At 47.0% G+C, this 17,363-nt stretch overlaps 2 protein-coding genes across 4 annotated transcripts; one reads left to right on the top strand and one right to left on the bottom strand.

Annotated features, from left to right (window-relative positions):
* Window positions 1-1,183: 1,183 nt before the first annotated feature.
* On the top strand, window positions 1,184-9,089 carry SLC50A1 (solute carrier family 50 member 1). The gene is made up of 6 exons (XM_039363317.1): window positions 1,184-1,365; window positions 2,103-2,180; window positions 2,692-2,815; window positions 4,206-4,367; window positions 7,611-7,730; window positions 8,346-9,089. Exons 1-6 carry the CDS (start codon window positions 1,292-1,294, stop codon window positions 8,445-8,447), a joined length of 660 nt encoding a protein of 219 aa, XP_039219251.1. The 5' UTR covers window positions 1,184-1,291; the 3' UTR covers window positions 8,448-9,089.
* A 1,550-nt stretch (window positions 9,090-10,639) lies between these two features.
* On the bottom strand, window positions 10,640-12,549 carry DPM3 (dolichyl-phosphate mannosyltransferase subunit 3, regulatory). Of its 3 annotated transcripts, none has more exons than XM_039363319.1 (2): window positions 12,476-12,549; window positions 10,640-11,562 (listed from the first exon to the last, which is right to left on the bottom strand). In XM_039363319.1, the coding sequence occupies exon 2, from the start codon at window positions 11,556-11,558 to the stop codon at window positions 11,277-11,279; it is 282 nt and encodes a 93-aa protein (XP_039219253.1). In that variant the 5' UTR covers window positions 11,559-11,562; window positions 12,476-12,549; the 3' UTR covers window positions 10,640-11,276. The 3 variants fall into 3 exon arrangements, with proteins under 3 accessions (XP_039219253.1, XP_039219254.1, XP_039219252.1); XM_039363320.1 differs by having other exon boundaries at window positions 10,640-11,571; window positions 12,476-12,534; XM_039363318.1 differs by having other exon boundaries at window positions 12,431-12,529.
* Window positions 12,550-17,363: the final 4,814 nt, after the last annotated feature.

Below are 17,363 nucleotides of genomic sequence, written 5' to 3'. Positions count from 1 at the left end.
GACTCTAAACCAGCCCTGAGTTAACATCTCAGCTCAGATGCTGTACTGAACCCAGAAAAACAGGTTAATTCCTGAAGTGACTCCAGCTGAAGCAAGCGGAGGCACCCAGAGTCTTGGTGGGAGGACTACAGCATCCATAAACCCCGGCAAACGAGGCCTGTTCTAGATTTTAGTTTTTTTTTAATTTGCCTTTAACATTTTTATAAACAACTCAGAAGTCTTGCAAGATTCATCAGCAAAAAAAAAAAAATGGAAGAGCGGAGAAACGCGTTCTCGTCCCCCCCCCCTTTTTTTGGTTCTTTTTTTCTTTGTACAGTTTTTATAACTACCTGGAGATATTTACAAAAGCGCGGCCTTAAAATGAAACCTGTAAATCATTTTTGGAGACATACGGGCCGGTTAATAAAGAGCCTGCGAGTTTGAAAGTCGTAACGGCCCCTTTGTTTTTTGAGTTCCTATTATATCGCTCAATAATGTTGACATATAATTTATTTCCCCTGTTCTGAAGCTGGAAATAAAAATCGCTTTCTTGAGCGCTTAATGTTTAGCCTGGCATTCTTTTTTGGGTCTTTTGTGCATCCTTTGTGGATAATTGAACTAAATACAAACTTCTTTCTTTCTTTTACTTTTTCCTTCCTTCTTTTCTTCTCCCTTCCTTCCGTCTCTCCTTTCCTCCTTTCCTCCCTTCCTCTCTTTGTTTTCCTTCCTTCCTCTTCCACTTCCTCCTTCCTTCCTTCTTTCCATCCATCCATCCATCCATCCATCACTCCTTCCTCACTCCCTCTCTTCCTCCTTACCTTCCTTCCTCTCCCTTCTCCTTCTCTCTCTTCCTTCTCTCTCCTTCCTTTCTTCCTCCCTCCCTTTTATTTTTCCTTCCTTCCTTCCTTCCATCTCCTTCACCGCTCCTCCCTCTTTTCCTCTCCTTTCCTCTTCTCTCCCCTTCTTTCCTTCTTTCCTCTTCCTTTCTCTTTCACTTTCCCTTCCTCCTCTCCTCTTCCTTACCCTCCCTCCCTCTCTTTCACTTTCTCTTCCTCCCTCCCTCCTCTTCCTCTCTCCCTCCTTCCCTCCGCTAAATGAAGAAGCCCACCGACCCACTCGCAGCGCCGCGCTCCCCTCGCCAAGCGCCCGGGCGGAGCAGCGCGATCCGCCCCCGGAAAGGCGGAGCTGCCGCGCTCTCTGTGCCCGCCCGCCGGTCCAGCCACCGGCCTGCCTGCCTGCGCGTCTCCCGGGGGCAGCGGAGGGTCCAGAGCCGGCCGGGGGAGCCTCCCGGGTGGGGAGGGGGCGAGCCGGCATGGCGGGGGCGCTGCTGCAGCTCCTCTCCTGGACCTCGCTGGTCTTCACGCTGGGCATGTTTGGCACCGGGCTGTAAGCAGAGCTGGGGGTCTCTAAGCAGAGCTCGGGGGCTGGAAGCAGGACTGGGGGGCTGGAAGCAAAGCTGGGGGTCTCTAAGCAGAGCTGGGGGTCTGGAGGCAAAGTTGGAAGGCTGGAAGCAAGACTGGGGGTCTATAAGCAGAGCTGGGGGGGGGGTCTGGAGTCAGAGTAGAAAGGAGGGGAGGGGGACTAGCCTTGTGGCAAAATGACCCCCCTCCCCCAATGCACACATGGATGCAGAAGCTAGCCTGGAGGTTCCGGGTGGGTGGAGCAAAAATGCCCCCTCCCCCACCAGGATTCCACCTACCTGCCCAGGTGAGCTGGGCAATGATTGGCCAGGAAACAGGTTTACGGGGGGGGGGGGAAGGAAAGCTGGTGGTTGTGGGGCAGAAGTGGCTATGGGGTGTGTCTGTGTGTGCTGACACTGAGAAGGAAAGATTGGGGGGGGATTTTCCCCTCCCACCCTTTTCCGTGGCTCAGCCCCATAGGCGCACCATCAGCACCCCATTGCTTAGTTATGTGGGGTGCGTGGGGGGCAGGAAGATCCTCACAGCGATGGGGCAACCCGCCCCATAGACCTGTGCGTGTCTGTGTGTCCTCACAACTCTGAAACGGCTTGCAAAGCACAGCTATGGGGTGTGAAATTAATTTCCATGGGGAGCGAGGTTGTGGGGCAGGAGAGGGATGATCTAATGTTTGTCTTGTTTTGTTTTGCCATGTCTCGCACCCAGGACTGACCTGCGGAAAATGTTTGCAACCAGAAACGTGGAAAATATCCAGTTTCTTCCCTTTCTGACCACCGACGTAAAGTGAGCCTAGTAGTGGTGGCGGCCCGGGCAAGGGCAGGCAGGGGTTGGACTAAATGATCACTAGGTTCCCCTCCGAGATTGGGAGATTGGTCAATCCTCAGCTGTATATTTGTGTATGATCAATCTACTCAACCATAACCCAATTTGTTCCTCAAAAGGAACAAATTTAAACTCAACTTCAAGCAGTCCTCAGCTTAACGACCACAATTCAGATTGAATAGAATAGAAGCTGGAAGGGACCTTGGAGGTCTTCTAGTCCAGCCCCCGGCTCAAGCAGGAGAGCCTGTACCATCTCAGATAAGTGAGACGTGTGTTAAATGAGTTTTGCCCCGTTTTTCAATGTTTCTTGTCACCAAAGGCCGTAAAGCGGGGCAAAGCACACTTTAACAACTGCCTCACTTAGCGACAGAAATTTTGGGTTGTAAGTCAAGGACCATTTCAGACCATCCAGAGAAGGGGAGTGGGCTGGTCACTCCAAAAATCTGTTTCCTTCTCTCTTTCTCTGGATCAGTAACCTGGGTTGGCTAAGCTATGGTTCCCTGAAGGGCGACTGGACGTTGATCGTGGTTAACGCCGTGGGCGCCACCCTGCAGACTTTATACATCCTGGTTTACTTCGTCTTCAGCTCAGAGAAGGTGGGTGAGCTTGTCCAAAAAAAATCAAGCCCCCCCCATGACAATAACCTTCATTCTTTCCCCTCCACCCTTCGGCCAATGAAATGTTACACTCAAAGGTAGACTTCTCCTAACCCTGGAGTTCTACCGAACTAAGTGAGACATTGGTTAAGTGGGTTTTGCTTCATTTTACGACCTTTAATGACCATTTTACGGTCATTAAAGTATTGCAAATAATTGTACATTGTACCTGTATACAGATAGTCCTCAACTTGTGACAGTTCATAGTTATGACGGACTTCCTCAGGTCTACTTAACGACCCAGATTCAGAGTTCTGACAGGTCACGTGACCGCATATTGGACACTAAGCAACCGGCCCCTATTTACGGCCGCATCTGGTTATAAATTATAATTTATAATATTTTTTTGGGGGGGGGAACTGGTGTTTATTTCTCCTTTCCAGCAAAAAAAAGTCCGCCGTGGCTGAGGGATTCGCTTAACGACCGCTGGAAAAAAGATCGTAAAATCCTGCAGCGGTCCTACAGCGTCCCGCTTCACGATTGCCCGTCTTAAAACAGAATCTCTATGTTGGCCGTAAGCCGAGGACTAAGGAAACGGCCTTATGCTCCCAAATTCGATCCCCAGGGAAGCCTTGCGGCGGACGTATCTCGAACCCGCATCAGCCTCGCTTCGCATTTCCTGGTTACGCACAACTTTACGGTCCAGTAAAGTTTTCAAGGAACATTTTGAGATCTTTGCAGCCGATGTTTGAGTAGTTTTCTGGCTGACACGCACAGCCCTCCCTCCCTCCTCTTGTTGACTCAAGAGGGCTGGTGACTTGAGTCAACAAAAGCTCTTGTCCCCATAATTTTCTCTCCCGCTGTCCAGCTCCACCTCTTGGACCCACGTGTCCTGGGTCACCAGCCGGCCACGAAGGGGGTGGGAACTGAAAAAAAACATTGACTTATACATGGAATTATGCCTCTCGGGAGAAATCCACAACTCCTAATTTTCCCATTTTTCTAAACATAGAGCTGTCTTGATATTTTTATAATGCTGTGCTGGTAATTCTCCTCCTCCTTCTCTTTCTTCTTCTGCTTCTCCTCTTTCTTCTTCTCCTCCTTCTTTCTCCTTCTCCCTCCTCCCTTCTCCTCTTTGCAGACCCCACTTCAATCTAGCACTGAAGATAATGAAAGGTCTGCAAGCAAATAACCAACTCAGTGAGCATCAAGGATCCCACAGTTCTCCTCCTCCTCCTCCTCCTCGCAAACACCACCTCTAGTCTAGCACTGATGATGTTACCTAGTTGGGTCATGAAACGTCTGCAGGAAAAGAAGGCAGCTTGGAGAGCACCCCGGACCCTCCGTATTTTACGCCTCTCTCTCTCTCTCTCTCTCCCTTCCTCTCCAGCTTGCCGTCTTGAGGAAAACAACAGCCCTGCTGGCGGTCCTTCTCTTCGGCTACGCCTATTTTAGCCTGATGGTCCCCGATCCCGTCACCCGCCTTGCCCAGCTGGGCCTCTTCTGCAGCCTCTTCACCATCACCATGTACCTCTCGCCCTTGGCGGATCTGGTACGTGGCATCTTCGCTGCTCCTGGCTGTGGAGGTTTTGCGGGCTGAGGCTCAGGGACCTCGACATTGCCCGGCAAAATGAGACGACCCCTTTTGGTGGGGTGGTGGGGAAGCATCCTGAGAGCCCCAAATCTTTGGTGGGTCATAGGGAGAAAGCTCCCACCCAGAAGGATGTTTTCTTCCCTGGCCATTGCCAGAGAGATCTGGGGCAAAAGCTGTCGCAGGAGACAGATGAAATTTGATAATTGTTTTCTTTCTCCTCTCTGCCTTTAGTTATTTGTCTGTTTTTTTTTCTATCTTTTGTCATCCATCTATCCATCCAAACTTATCTTTCTATCAAACAGCTGCCATGTTCTACTTTTCTATTTCCTATTTTGTCTGTCTGTTTGTCTATCATCTTTTCCTCTCTGCCTCCCTAATCTATCTGCCATCCTCCTTCCTTCCTCCCTTCCTCCCTCCCTCCCTCCCTCTTTCTTTCTTTCTTTCTTTCTTTCTTTCTTTCTTTCTTTCTTTCTTTCTTTCTCTCCCTCTTTTTTTCTTTCTCTTTCTCTCTCTCTCTCTCTCTCTCTCTCTCTCTCTCTCTCTCTCTCTCTCTCTCTCTCTCTTTCTCCTACCTCTTAAAAGCCACCCATCTTATCTACATGACCGTTTAAAGCTCTTATTATTCCCTATTTTTCAGCCTCAGCCAGGGGCAGGCAAAGCAGCTTAACTCTGAACGAAAAAAGCCTTAAGGTCAAGGATTACATAAGGGTGCCCTCTTCTGATCTACTTCAAATTAAGTTAGTTCATCAGATTAATTCAGCTTTCATTTGACACACCCCTGTACTAAGTAGCTTGGAACATGGAAATGGGAGATGTAGTTTCTGCTTTGGAACAGATGCAGCATTGATTATTTCTCAATGTTTTGCAGTTGAGCGGGAAATATTGATATGAGCCAAATTGCGGCACCGATACTGAAGAGAGAGAGAAAGAGACAGAGAGAGAAAAAGAGGGGGAGAGAGAGACACAGAGTTTGCAGAAACTGTGTGATTTGGAGAACTTAAGAGGAGGGGAAAAAAGGGAGAAAGTTTAAAAACAGCCTAGCGAGAGCCACATGGTTGACGTCAGCCAGGAAATGCCAATTAGAAAAATACAAAACATTTATTATCTTTTATTCTCCGTTAATTTAATTGCCTTTGGTGTCTCCTAAATGTTTTTGGGAAATGTTTTCTCTATTTTATGTTTCTATTCTGTTCTATTCTTTATTCTTTATTCTCTATTCTATCTATTCTGTTCTATATTCTATTCTGGTCTGGTCTGTTCTATATTCTACATTTCTGTTATGTTCTATATTCTATTTTCTATAATTCAATTGTCACTTCTAACTTCTATTCTAAATTGTTCTGTTCTATTCTATTCTGTTCTTCATTCTTTTATTCTGTTCTATTCTTCATTCCTTCTCTTCTCTTCTCTTCTCTTCTCTTCTCTTCTCTTCTCTTCTCTTCTCTTCTCTTCTGTCCTGCAAAAAAAGGCCATAAAGTGAGGCTGCCCTTCTTTAACAACCGCCCTGTTTAGCAACGGAAATTCTGATCCCAGTTTGTGGTCGTAAATCAAGGACTGCCTGTAAACTAGCAGCCCGGCTGTGTTCCTTTTCCCGGCTCCACCTATTGCTTTGCGCAGTCCTTCCCGCCAGCTCCTGGTCTTATTTCCTCCTGAGACATGGCAACACATTTGCTCACGCAGCTGCACGCCTGCCGTTTTTCCGGTTTAAGGACAGCTCAACGCCCAGAGAGACGGAAGCAAACATTGACAGTTAAGAAACTTAGCAAAAGAATTTTAATTTTGCATGCAGAGAAGGGAGAAGGGCTGGGTCCAGATTGAGTTCCAGAGAGAAGAGGCACCTGTCGGAAAAGGGTGCAGAAAGGCAAAGAATACGTTAACCTGGTTTGATGCCCAACCCAGGTTAAGCCTTTGCCAAGACAAGCCAGGTTTGCCCTCGGGAGCCCTCAGATAATAACCCCCCCCCAAGGTTTCTCTTCAGAAGCTGCCCAAGCTCATAACGTCTTTCACCTTTTCTACCCTTCTCGATGCTATTACTTGGCGTTCCGAGGTAGACTTCTACTGAAGCTGGAGGTTCTAAGGAAGCTTTGATTGCTAAAGAGTCCAGTTGGATCTCTTTCCAGGTTCGATGTGGGTTTTTGCCAGTCGGCTGTCCCTCGCCCTTCTGCTCCTACTTCTTAGCTTGTGTAGGTCAGGAAGTGTTTCCTGGTTGGTAAGACATGAGACGGCGGAACTGACTGCCACATGAAGTGGCAACCGGCTATCAGTCAGTGGAACAGGTGGCCATGTGGAGGGAGTTTTCCAGTGCAAGGCTGGACAGGCAGGTGTTGGCGATGCTCTCTCAGATATTATTTATGGTTATTTTATTTTATTATTTTATTTATTTTGTTTTATTATTTTTATTTTACTTTATTTTTATTTTACTTTATTTTTATTTTACTTTATTTTATTTTTATTTTACTTTATTTTTATTTTATTATTATTTTTTAATTTTATTTTTTTAATTTATTTTATTTGACGGGATCTTCTACTCCGCCATCTCCTCCTCCTACTCCTCCTCCTCCTCCTCCTCCTCCTCCTCCCTGCAAACTCAGTGATGGAAGTTCCTATCTCACTTATGGTCATAAGTTGAGGACTTCCTGTGTCTTGAGCAATGCGGTGCTTAGCTCACTTGTAACCGCCATTAAGCAGGTGTGCTGGCATCTGGACCCCCCCAACAAACCCCATATATTGGCCTAATTTAAGGCAGAATCCTAGCCGCCTTCAGCTTTGTAAGGTGGAGTTTAGCGTATGAGTACCCGTCAATTGTGGCTTATTTCATTACAATAAACCCTGAATATGCTCGCTCTCAATGTCGCTTCCAATAAAACGCACCCATCCTGTAACTCTCCCTGAAATGCAAACAGGGCCAGAAAAGTACCAAAAAAAAAAAAAAGGACGTTAAAAAACCAGTGTGAATGTGGCTTAAGTTACAGGAATCCAGCCAAACTGGTTAATATTAACTCCCGTTCTTTGCAAGCGCCAAAACCAGGGACGTGCTCACCCCTGCCTTAGACCATGAAAATACCATATTATCTCCGAATAATTTTGCCAGAGGGGCCGGGAAGAAAGGGTTCGCGTTCCCCTCCTCGCCTGCGCCATTCGGACGATTTTATTCCCGATAAAGATTTGATTTCCAGCAGAAATAAATCTTTTTATTTCCAGATCAAGATTGTGAAAAGCCGTTCCACCCGCTGTTTGTCCTTCCCGCTGACGGTCACCACCTTCCTGGCCTCGGCCAGCTGGACCTTCTACGGGCTCCTTCTGGACGATCTTTATATCGCGGTTAGTATCTGGCCAGGTTGGGGCCTGAATTGGGCCGAAAGAAACTGAGTTTTAGGGCAGAGGACGAGCAGGGAGAGACGATGGCTTGTTGACAGATTTTTTTCTGTTTATGCTGCATGCTACTGATGATGTTACCTAGCTGGGTCGTGAAACGTGTGCAAGAAAACCACCAAGCTCAGAGAGCACCAAGGAGTCCTCAGTCGTCGTCGTTGTCCTCGTCCTCCTCCCCTGCAAATCCCATTCCCTTCTAGTACTGATGATGTTATCTAGCTAGGTCATAAAACGTCTGCAAGAAAACTACCAAGCTCAGAAAGCTCCAAGGACCTCACTGTCCATTTCTCCTCCTCCTCCTCCTCCTCCTCCCCTAAACCCCACATTCCTCTAGCACTGCCGATGTTCCCTAGTTGGATCATGAAACACCTGCAAGAAAACAGCATCAACAACCCCTCAGTCCAGCCCTCTTCCTCTTCCTCCTCCACCTCCTCCCCTAACCCCCCCTTCCTCTAGCACTGACATTGTTCCCTAGCTGGCTCACAAAAGGTCTGCAAGAGAACCGCCCATGCTCAACCCCCCCCCCTTCACAAGGACCCCACAATTCTCTTCTTCCTCCTCCAGGTTCCCAACGTGCCGGGCATCGCCACCAGCCTTGTGCGTTTCTGGCTTTTCTGGCGTTATCCCACTGAAAAGGACACAAATTACAAGCTTCTCCAGGCCTGAAGACGGGAAGGAATCGGAGAAGATCTCCACAGCCAATCGAGGGAGAAAAAAAACCTCTGAAATCAGCAAACGCGCTGATGTTGGATTGCCCAGCTCGCCTGTGGCACACAGCCTGCTCACCTCTGTCCAGCATGGGGGGTTTATTTCCATCTGGACCAACTAAATGCCACTCCGGGCTACTCCTGTGCATTTTGCAGTGGGAGGGAATGTGAATTCCGGGGGGGGGACAGTTCCCGAACAAGGTGAACGGGATTCTCTCGCTGGCCTCTTTAAAAGAGGTTTGCAGACCCTAAGTCTGGGGAATGTAGAGGTGCTTCCCCACCAGATATTTTTTTGGGGAGGGGGCAGAAAGCTGTGGGAAAAATATTGGAGGGTTTTGAAGACTGAGCTTCCAAAATCTGTCATTTCTCTCTCTCTCTTTCGAGGACTTGATTCAGACTGCCAAAGTTGCCTTTAATCCGTCCACCAGAAATGCCTTTTTTTATATAAAAACCCTCCCCCTCCTCCTTTACTCCTGCTTTCAATTTTTTTTATTTGATTCAGAAGATTAAAAGACAAAGTCGAAAAGGGGGGAATCGGGGACAAAACAAGATTAAAAAAAATGTGAATTAAAAAAGGACAAAATGCCTTTAAAAAAAAAAATTCTCCCTCTTTCGATCCATCGGGTTCTCTTCTAAGTGGGAGATCTCTCTGAGGTCTTGACCTGTGGAACATCGGGCCAATGGAAGAGGAGAGCTCCAGGCGAAACATTCCACAGATGTAGCTTTATGAGTGCCTTGCAATAAACAGGAGGGGATGGGTCTAAATCTTGCTTTCAAGAGTTGCTTTTTTTTTTTATCTCCCCAGAGCAAAAATCAGAGTTAAGATGGTTAAAACATAATAATAATAATGGAACTTACAACACAAAAAGGAGAGTTTGTTTGGCTATCAGCTGAGTGGATTCCTGCCCTGGGTGGGTGGAGGGCTATATGATCCCAGTGTTCTCTTTCTGTATAGTGGATTTCTCCTGGGAAGGGGGTTGGACTAGATGACCTCCAAGGTCCCTTCCAGTGTGGGATTCTATCTAGTCAATCCCAGCATTTGAAAGGGACCGAGGTGATGCTCTCTAAAATCACTTCTAAGGTTTCTTGACGCGGATTCTTCCTTGGATGCTTGAGGGTCTCCAAGCCGCCCACCCCCAATTCTCCGATTCTAGGATTCCCTGCATTGGGACGGGGTCAGTCTAGATGATCTCCCGGAACCCTTCCGAACCTTTTTAATTCTTTTCATCCGTGCAACAAATAGGTTTAATTTCTCCCCCCATCAGCTACACAAAGGCGCCATTTGCAGAACGGGGAGAAAAATGTGCAGTTTTATGAATGACCAAAATGTTTGTGTTCCCAAGTCCTGTTGGACCAGAACGCCAGGGAAACCGAGTCACGCCTTCCTGTCCTTGAAGCCACCGGTCTCTCCAGAAAGGGCTAATTATTTGCCTCTCTAATTAACAGGTGTCTTTGCGCTGCCCCCGCCAACTTGGAATGTGTGAGTTAAATAAACCCCAAAAATCTAGAATATCCTGGTTTTTTTTTTTTTTTTTTGAGTAAGGAACAGCCCAAATGATTATTACCATCGCGCTTGGATTGTAGACACAATTTATCTGGCACACCCAAACGACGTTAACTCGCCGTGTGTGTTAAGACTACAAAAATGCAGAGCGTGAAGGGAAAATGAAGGCATTAATATTTATGAAGAATTAATAGTTTGGGCAGACAACCGAAGGAGGAAAAAAAACACAATACAGGTAGTTTTTGACTTAAAAGGATTCATTTGGTGACCGTTCAAAATGACTACAGTCCTGAAAAAAAAGATGCTTTTAATCTGATTCAAATACAGGGCAGATCCCCGTGAATTGAGCGACACCCCTAGTGCTAAACGGAAGATTTTAATTTCCTTCGTTCATTTGTCTGGTTTGCTCAAGGTCCTGAAACATCAGCTAAAACAGAGACAAGAGTCTAGTGGGTGCATGCAAAAAAGGTTTTATCTCCCTGGAGGTGCATACGTGTGTCTCTTTTGCATATATATATATGCAAACCTACTCGCCACTTTGGCACCTGCCTTGTAAACTAAGCCTCTAGAATAGTATAGCCAGCAATTTCCCCCCTCCCCTTGTGGGATTTCCTATTTCCCGTCAGATCCCACCTGCCACACTCCAGAAATGAAAATTCAATTTAATTGCGAAAGAGATACAGAAAAGAAAATTCTTGGTCAGCTCTACGCTCCTCCTTTGTCGCCATATTTTGGTCTGTCTGGCTCCTTTCCCGAAAAGCTTTTTCTGACTTGGGAGATGAAGTTTTTTTTAAAAAATGTGGATTGTTCTTCTTCCTCTATTCCTTCCTTGCCTCCTTCAGTTTCATTATCAATCCTGTTTTTACCTTCCTTCCTTCCCTCCCTCTCTCCCTGTCGTGTTTATCTATTTCCTTCCCTTGTCTATCTAGCTATTCCCTTCTTTCCTTCCCTCCCTTATTAGTTTATCGTTATTTCTTTCCGTCCCTTCCTTGCCTTCTCCATTATCAACCGTTTTCTCCTTCCTTTCCTTCCTTCCCTCCCTCCCTTATTCTCTGCATTATTTTCCTACATTTCTCATTTTTCTATTTACACTGATTCAGATGCCAGATTACTTTTTGCTACCGTTCAAAGTTTTAATAAAAAAAAAGTGTTTTTTTTTAAAAAAGAAGCAGCTCTTTTTCTGGGATGGATTCTCCCGCCGGGCCACAGCCCAAACAGTTCCGTCCTATGCCGCCCGTCGTTTATCGTCCATGGGTCATTTCTGTTCCCGCAAGAGCCCCGGGTTCAAAACTTCATGCCGCGGCGGGCGAGGTCGGCTCGGGCCTCTCGGATTTGCGCCTGCAGCTCCAGCGAGGCCTCCTGGCAGTCGTTGAAGGTAGCCAGGCGGTAGCCCACGACTCCCAGCGAGTAGCAGCCGAACATCACCAACAGGTAGATTGGCAAGGGCCACAGCAATTGGCGCCAGCTTGGGGATAAGGGGTGCTGCCCCACGAGATCCAACATCAACGCAGCCCAGATGCTACCCAGGATGGCCAGAGAGCCGAGCCACTGAAGCAGCTTCGTCATGATCCTAAAAAACCTCAGGGGAAAAAAAAAAACCACAGTGAAAACAGAGATTCGCAAGCATCTGCCTGGCTCAGTATATTTCAGGACACCTCTGCCCAAATTTTAAGGATTTTCTTTGCAAGTACATGCAGAATCTTTTGGTTTTTGTTTTTCTTCTGCAAAGGGGGAATGCCACAGCCTATCCCTGCAATACCCTCCTCTTCTCCCCCCCCTCAAAAAAAAAAAATCTCGAATCCACTTTAAAGCATTAGAAAAGGCCCAGCTTTTCAGACAAAATAGGACTACAAGCCCCATGAACTCTGTTGCCATTTGGCCAGGCAGATGGGAACTGGAGTCCAGCCTCCGAAGGGCCAGGAACTTATACCCAGACAGAAAGTTTGCAATTTTTTTCCAGGGCTTTTTAATCAATCAAACAATCAGACTAAAACTGGAAGGGACCCTGGAGGTCTTCTAGTCCAACCCCCTGCTCAGGTAGGAGACCCTATACAATTACTATTTCTACTATTACTCTCCTAACAGCCATGGCTGTATCTATATATTAATATACTCACATAATTATTGTTATCTGTGCATTTCTTAATTACCCTGTGTCAAGACGGGCAGCCAATACATTTTATAAGTAAGTTATAAATGACAGCAATTGTTATTGGATCTTTTATTTATTATAACTACGGTTATATCTGCGCATCTATACGGTTATTGTATCTTCATTATTGTATGATTACATCTGTGCGGCTTCTAATTGTCATTATAATTATATTTTTATTATTAGGAGCAGCAATCAAAAGAGGATGCCCACCCAGCCCTTTCCAATTCTATGCAAATATTGCAAAATAAAATAAAATAAATAAAATGCTTCCCAAGAGACAAACCCGCAACCGCCGACCCTTGCCCGTGCCCGCATTCACACGACCCACCGGCCCCGCTTTTCTCCCGGGCGCAGTAAGACTTTTCCTTCCCGCTTCCGCGACTGGCCCGTCGCTCGCTGATGACGTCACTCCCGCGCCTTCCAATCACCGCGCTTGCTGAGCGGATGGCGTCGGTGAAGCGCCGCGGTGCTGGCCGGGAGTCGTAGTTTTTGTCCCACTTTTAAACATTTTTCGTTTTAGCGGAGGTTGGCGAGGGCAGGCGGGTTCTTCAGCATGGGCAGAGTGCTGGGGAGGAGTTGCTACGCTCTTGGAGTTAAGCGTCTGCCCTTTTTCATTTAAAACTAACCCTCCCAACTCTCATTTAACCCTGTTGAAGTTATTCTCTGGCTAAATGTTGACCTCCGTTTGCTATGCGGAATCATGAGGCCTGGAAACTTGGTTATAAATGCTGTTTTTTAAATGTTTAATAGGCAGGAACATGAGGCCTGGAGTCCTTATTACGTATAAGCAGGGCATTTAATGCGGTTTTCTGTGCAGAATCATGAGGACTGGAATCTTTCTTAGAAGTGTTGCATTTAAATAACTTGCCTATGCAGAATTATGAGTATTGGCATTTTTTTTATTATGTATAAACCTGGTAATTAAATCAGTTGTTTGTGCAGAATCATGAGAACTGGAGTCTTTATGAGATGTATTTAAATCAGTTGTCTGTGCAAAACCATGGGAACTGAAGTCTTTATTATAAAGCATTTACATCACTTGGCTCCATGCATAACCATGAAGATGGGACTCTTTTATCATAAAGCTCCCTTTCAGCATTTAAATCAGACTTCCAGGCAAATCCATGAGGACTGGAAGCTTGGCAATATTACTTGAGGAAGAAGCATAATTGCTGGCTTTCTGGTTGTCTCAGTTTTGTCACCTGATATAAAAAGCCATTTATTGTTGTTTCTGATCACACATCCCTCCTCTGTCCTCAAGCCCGCCCTATTGGAGCACACAACCATGAGGACTAGAATCTTGACTTTCTCTTAAAGCGTTTCCTTTCCCATGGAAGAGAGCCGGTGAAAAATACTTAGAACCAATCGATCAGAATATAAAAACGCGTAATTGAAACGGGTCCCCTAGAGAGGGAACCTTGAGGACTGGCCCCTTAGTCCAGGAAGTTGCTTTCAGCCAACCCAGAAAGCCGTTTCCTGAACTAATAAAGGCAAGTTGCCAGTCCTCAGGGTTCTGACTTGGCATCCGAGGTGGCGATGCCCAACCCTTTCCCGTCACCCAGCCATCACCTTCCTCTGCCAGGACCCAAGTGGGCCTGGCCAAAGGGGATGGGAACCAGGCGCTGCGACATTCCCACTGGCTCTCTGACCAGGCGCGCGGGACTCCCCGGCGGGCATGGGAAGGAGCGGAGGGGGGGGTTGCTCCTGCGTGGGGACGCTGCCACCCGCAGTGTTCCCACTGTTGTTTCCAGCCTTCTTTCTCCCAGCTCCTGGAACTGGCTGGGAAGCGCAGGCCGTTTCCTGCAGGAAGCATCTGGTTTCCTCCGTGTCCGGCCGAGGCCGGGATTTGGCTAAGATGGGAAGGAGAGGCTGGTGTATGTGGGGGGGGGGCAAAGATCTGAGGAGGAAGGGGTGGCAACTTGGCCTGGGGTGGTCTCCATCTTCTCCTCTTTCTCTCTCTTCTCCTTCCCCTCCTTGTCTGTCTTCTCCTTCTTGTTTCCCTCCTTTTCCTTCTCTCTCTCCTTCTGTCTCCTTTCTCCTTCTTCTCTTCCTCTCCCTCCTTTCTCTCTTTCTCCTTCTCTTCTATCTTCTTGTTTTCCTTGTCTTCCTCTTCCTCTCCCTCCTTTCTCTTTCTCCTTCTCTTCTACTTGTTCTCCTTCTCTCCCTCTTTCTCTCTCCTTTCTCTCTTTTTCCTTCTGCTTTTCTTCTTCTCCCTCTCCTTCCTTTCTCTTTCTCCTTCTCTTCCATTTCCTCCTTTGTCTTCTCCCGCTTGTTTCTCCCTTCTCCTTCTCTCCCTCTTCTTCTCTCCACTTTCTCCTCCTCCTCCTGGTGTATCTTCTCCATCTCCTCCTCCTCTTTCTCTTTCTTTTCTTCCTTGTCTGTCTTCTTTTTCCCTTCATTTTTTCCTTCTCTCTCTCCTTCTCTCCTCTTTCTCCTTCTCCTGCTCCATCTTCTGCCCTGCCATCTCCTCCTCCTCCTCTTCCATCCTGCAAACCCCCCTCCCTTCTAGCATTGATGATGTTTCCTAGTTGGGTATTGAAACGTCTGCAGGAAAACCACCAAGTTCAGAGAGCACCAAGGACCCCCCCAGTCCTCCTCCTCCCCCCCCACTTTCTGGCCTGCCTCCCCCCTGGCCAGAATTCACAAAAAATAAATCTTGCCCTATCAGCTTGTGCAAACAGGCCTGCGGGATGGGAAAGACTCTCTGTAATTCTGATATTCTGTTTTAAAGCAGGTTCGCCTGCAAGGTGCCTCTGGGCATGCACAGAGTACTTTCCTCCTTTCTATTAAAAAGAAAAAAACAATCCTAGATCTTCTGGAAGTTTGTGGCGGAGGTGGTGGTGGGGGGAGCTGGCTGGCTCCCTCCTTGAAAACTGGGGTGCCTTCTTCCCGATCAAAGGGAAAACCAGCTGCGAAGTTGCTTTGTCTGGAAATTCTGGCTCCCAAACAAAGAGACGCCCGGGGCTGGCTTACCCAGATTGCTGAGTCCGCAAAAAGCTGTGTGTGTGTGTGTGTGTCCTTCAGCCTTGCAAAGCAGGGTGTAAATTCCCCAAATTCTGCTTTTATTCCTACAGCTTCACAACTCTGGCGCACGGCTGATCTAGCTAGAAAGCCCAAAGGCCAGGAACAGCCCTGGAATAGCCAGTGGCATTGCAATCCCAAAGCCCATCACCCCCAGCCAGCTTTAGGCTAGCTAGATCCTTATCCCAGCAAGATTTGGGCATCTTCCCCAGTCAGGGAGGGGGGGGAGAACAAAAGGGTGGGGGCCTCCAATAGCCTCCGGATTGTTTAGCAAATCTCCACACTTGTGTGAATCACACTTTATTCTAAATAATATGCACAAATAAATCACACCGCGGCTTATTATATTAGCGCCGGTGCCACACAGCAGATCAAAAAAAAAAGAGAGATTTTTTATTAAAGGGAGAGGCAGAATCTGGTGACTCTTTTGGTGGTCCAGGGGATTAGAAGCAGAGCCTCCCTGCTCAGACGTAACCTATCTGAGCCACTGTGGAAAAATTCAAGGGGTGAATTTTGTTGTTGAATCTTTTAAGGAGGTGGGTTGCAAAGCACACCCACGCATACTCTCCCCCCCTCCAGAATCCCCCCCAGGGCAGGTGACCTATCTCTGTCTAAGTTTGGGGATGTCGTGTCTGCAGTGACGCACAACCCCGGTTTGCAAAGACAAACACACTGCACACACGTCCGGACGTGCTGGAAATAAGTCAGGGGGTCCTGTCTGCTGATGAAATTGGTCCCTTGTTTCAACTGGCTGCAATCGGGACAGGCTGGAAAGGCAGAGCAGAGATTTGAGAGCAGGACTAAAAGATCATCTAGTCTAGCCCCTCCCTTTTGGTCCTGGGTTCAATGCAGGAATCCTTCCTGTCCTTTCCAAATGCTTCTTTAGACAGTTTTCCCAGTCTTCCTAGAAATCTTAATTCCCCCCCCTCTTTCTCCTGAGGGGTTTTCTCTTCTTAAGGGCTGTCCCCAAAAAAGCCAATACAATATAAATCTCTCAATGTTCCTGCTTTTGCCTTCTCCGGTTTTTTTTGTCCTCCTCCAGCGAGAGGATCTGAATTCAAAGCTGTTGGTTTTTATCAGGGGGCTTAGGAGCGCAGGGCAGGGGGGGGGGATGTTTGGCCGCAGGGACAAGACAATAGAAAAATATTCTGAAATTGGGAGGTGGCTGGCTTGCTTGATCCCAGGGCTGATTACTTAGGAAAGCATATTTTTCTCTCTTCTCTGTGGCTCTTGCTTAATTTACTCCTGCTAGAGCAGGTACAACCAGCGGTGTGTCTACCAAGGATACTTGCAGATGGGAGGGAGGGAAAAAAGAAAGAAAGAAAGAAGATAGATGAAAGAAAGAAAGAAAAAAGAAATAGATGAAAGAAAAAAAGTGAAAAAGAAGGGAGGGAGAGAGGGAAGGAAGGAAAGAAGGAAGGAAGGAAGAAAGAAAAAGATAGATGAAAGAAAGAAAGAAAAGGAAGAAAAGGGAAGGAAGGAAGGAAGAGAAAGGAGGGAGAGAGGGAAGGAAGGAAGGAAAGAAGAAAAGTGAGAAACGAGGGAGAGAAGGAAGGAAGGAAGGAAGGAAGGAAGGAAGGAAGGAAGGAAGGAAGGAAGGAAGGAAAGCAGAATTACAGAGTAACATGGTTGAAGGGTTGAAGGGTTCACCCTTCCCCAAATGCCCCCCACTCCTGCCAACAGCTTGGAAGCCAATATATATATATATATATATTCTTTTTTTGTTGTTTTCCTCCTTACCAAGAAAACAGAAAAATTAAAACAGTCCGTGTGGTCACTTGGGAGCCAGCCTCTGCTCGCCCCAGGTGAATCTTGAGCTCAGCAAATTAGGACTTGCCGAGCCAAGGCCCCCCCAGCCCCCCACCCCGAACCCAAGAGAGAGAGGGAAAAAAGAGCTTATTTATTGAAGCCAGTCTTTTGAAACATGGAGTAAATAAACACTCCGGGCGGAGACTTGCTTCAACCTGCCCGGGTTTCCTGTGAAGTGCACTCACCTTGCCTACAGGTCTAAACACACCTTGCTGGAGTGAAAGAGGGAGGGAAAAAAAAGAAAAGATGCTTCGCCGACTTTGGGAACTGAGGCTGGAGCTGTTGGGAATTTTATTTCCCCAATTTTTGCAATGCAAGATTGATTGGATTTTTCTTTCTTTTCTTTCTTTCTTTCTTTCTTTTTCTGTTTCTCTCTTACTCTTTCT

This window comes from Crotalus tigris, unplaced genomic scaffold (assembly GCF_016545835.1).
Source record: "Crotalus tigris isolate CLP2741 ecotype Arizona unplaced genomic scaffold, ASM1654583v1 scf7180000019553.37968852642:3898890, whole genome shotgun sequence".
Taxonomy (NCBI): domain Eukaryota; kingdom Metazoa; phylum Chordata; class Lepidosauria; order Squamata; family Viperidae; genus Crotalus; species Crotalus tigris.
The sequence above is the reverse complement of the archived record's forward strand: the minus strand, read 5'-3'. Positions and strand labels throughout refer to the sequence as shown.

Coding starts and splice junctions, on each gene's coding strand:
- SLC50A1 (XM_039363317.1), top strand. CDS start 1,292: ATGGCGGGGGCGCTGCTGCAGCTCCTCTCCTGGACCTCGCTGGTCTTC. Junction 1,366..2,102: donor GGCATGTTTGGCACCGGGCT/GTAAGCAGAGCT, acceptor TCTCGCACCCAG/GACTGACCTGCGGAAAATGT. Junction 2,181..2,691: donor TTTCTGACCACCGACGTAAA/GTGAGCCTAGTA, acceptor TCTCTGGATCAG/TAACCTGGGTTGGCTAAGCT.
- DPM3 (XM_039363318.1), bottom strand. CDS start 12,462: ATGCGGGCACGGGCAAGGGTCGGCGGTTGCGG. Junction 11,563..12,430: donor GCAAGGGTCGGCGGTTGCGG/GTTTGTCTCTTG, acceptor GAGGTTTTTTAG/GATCATGACGAAGCTGCTTC.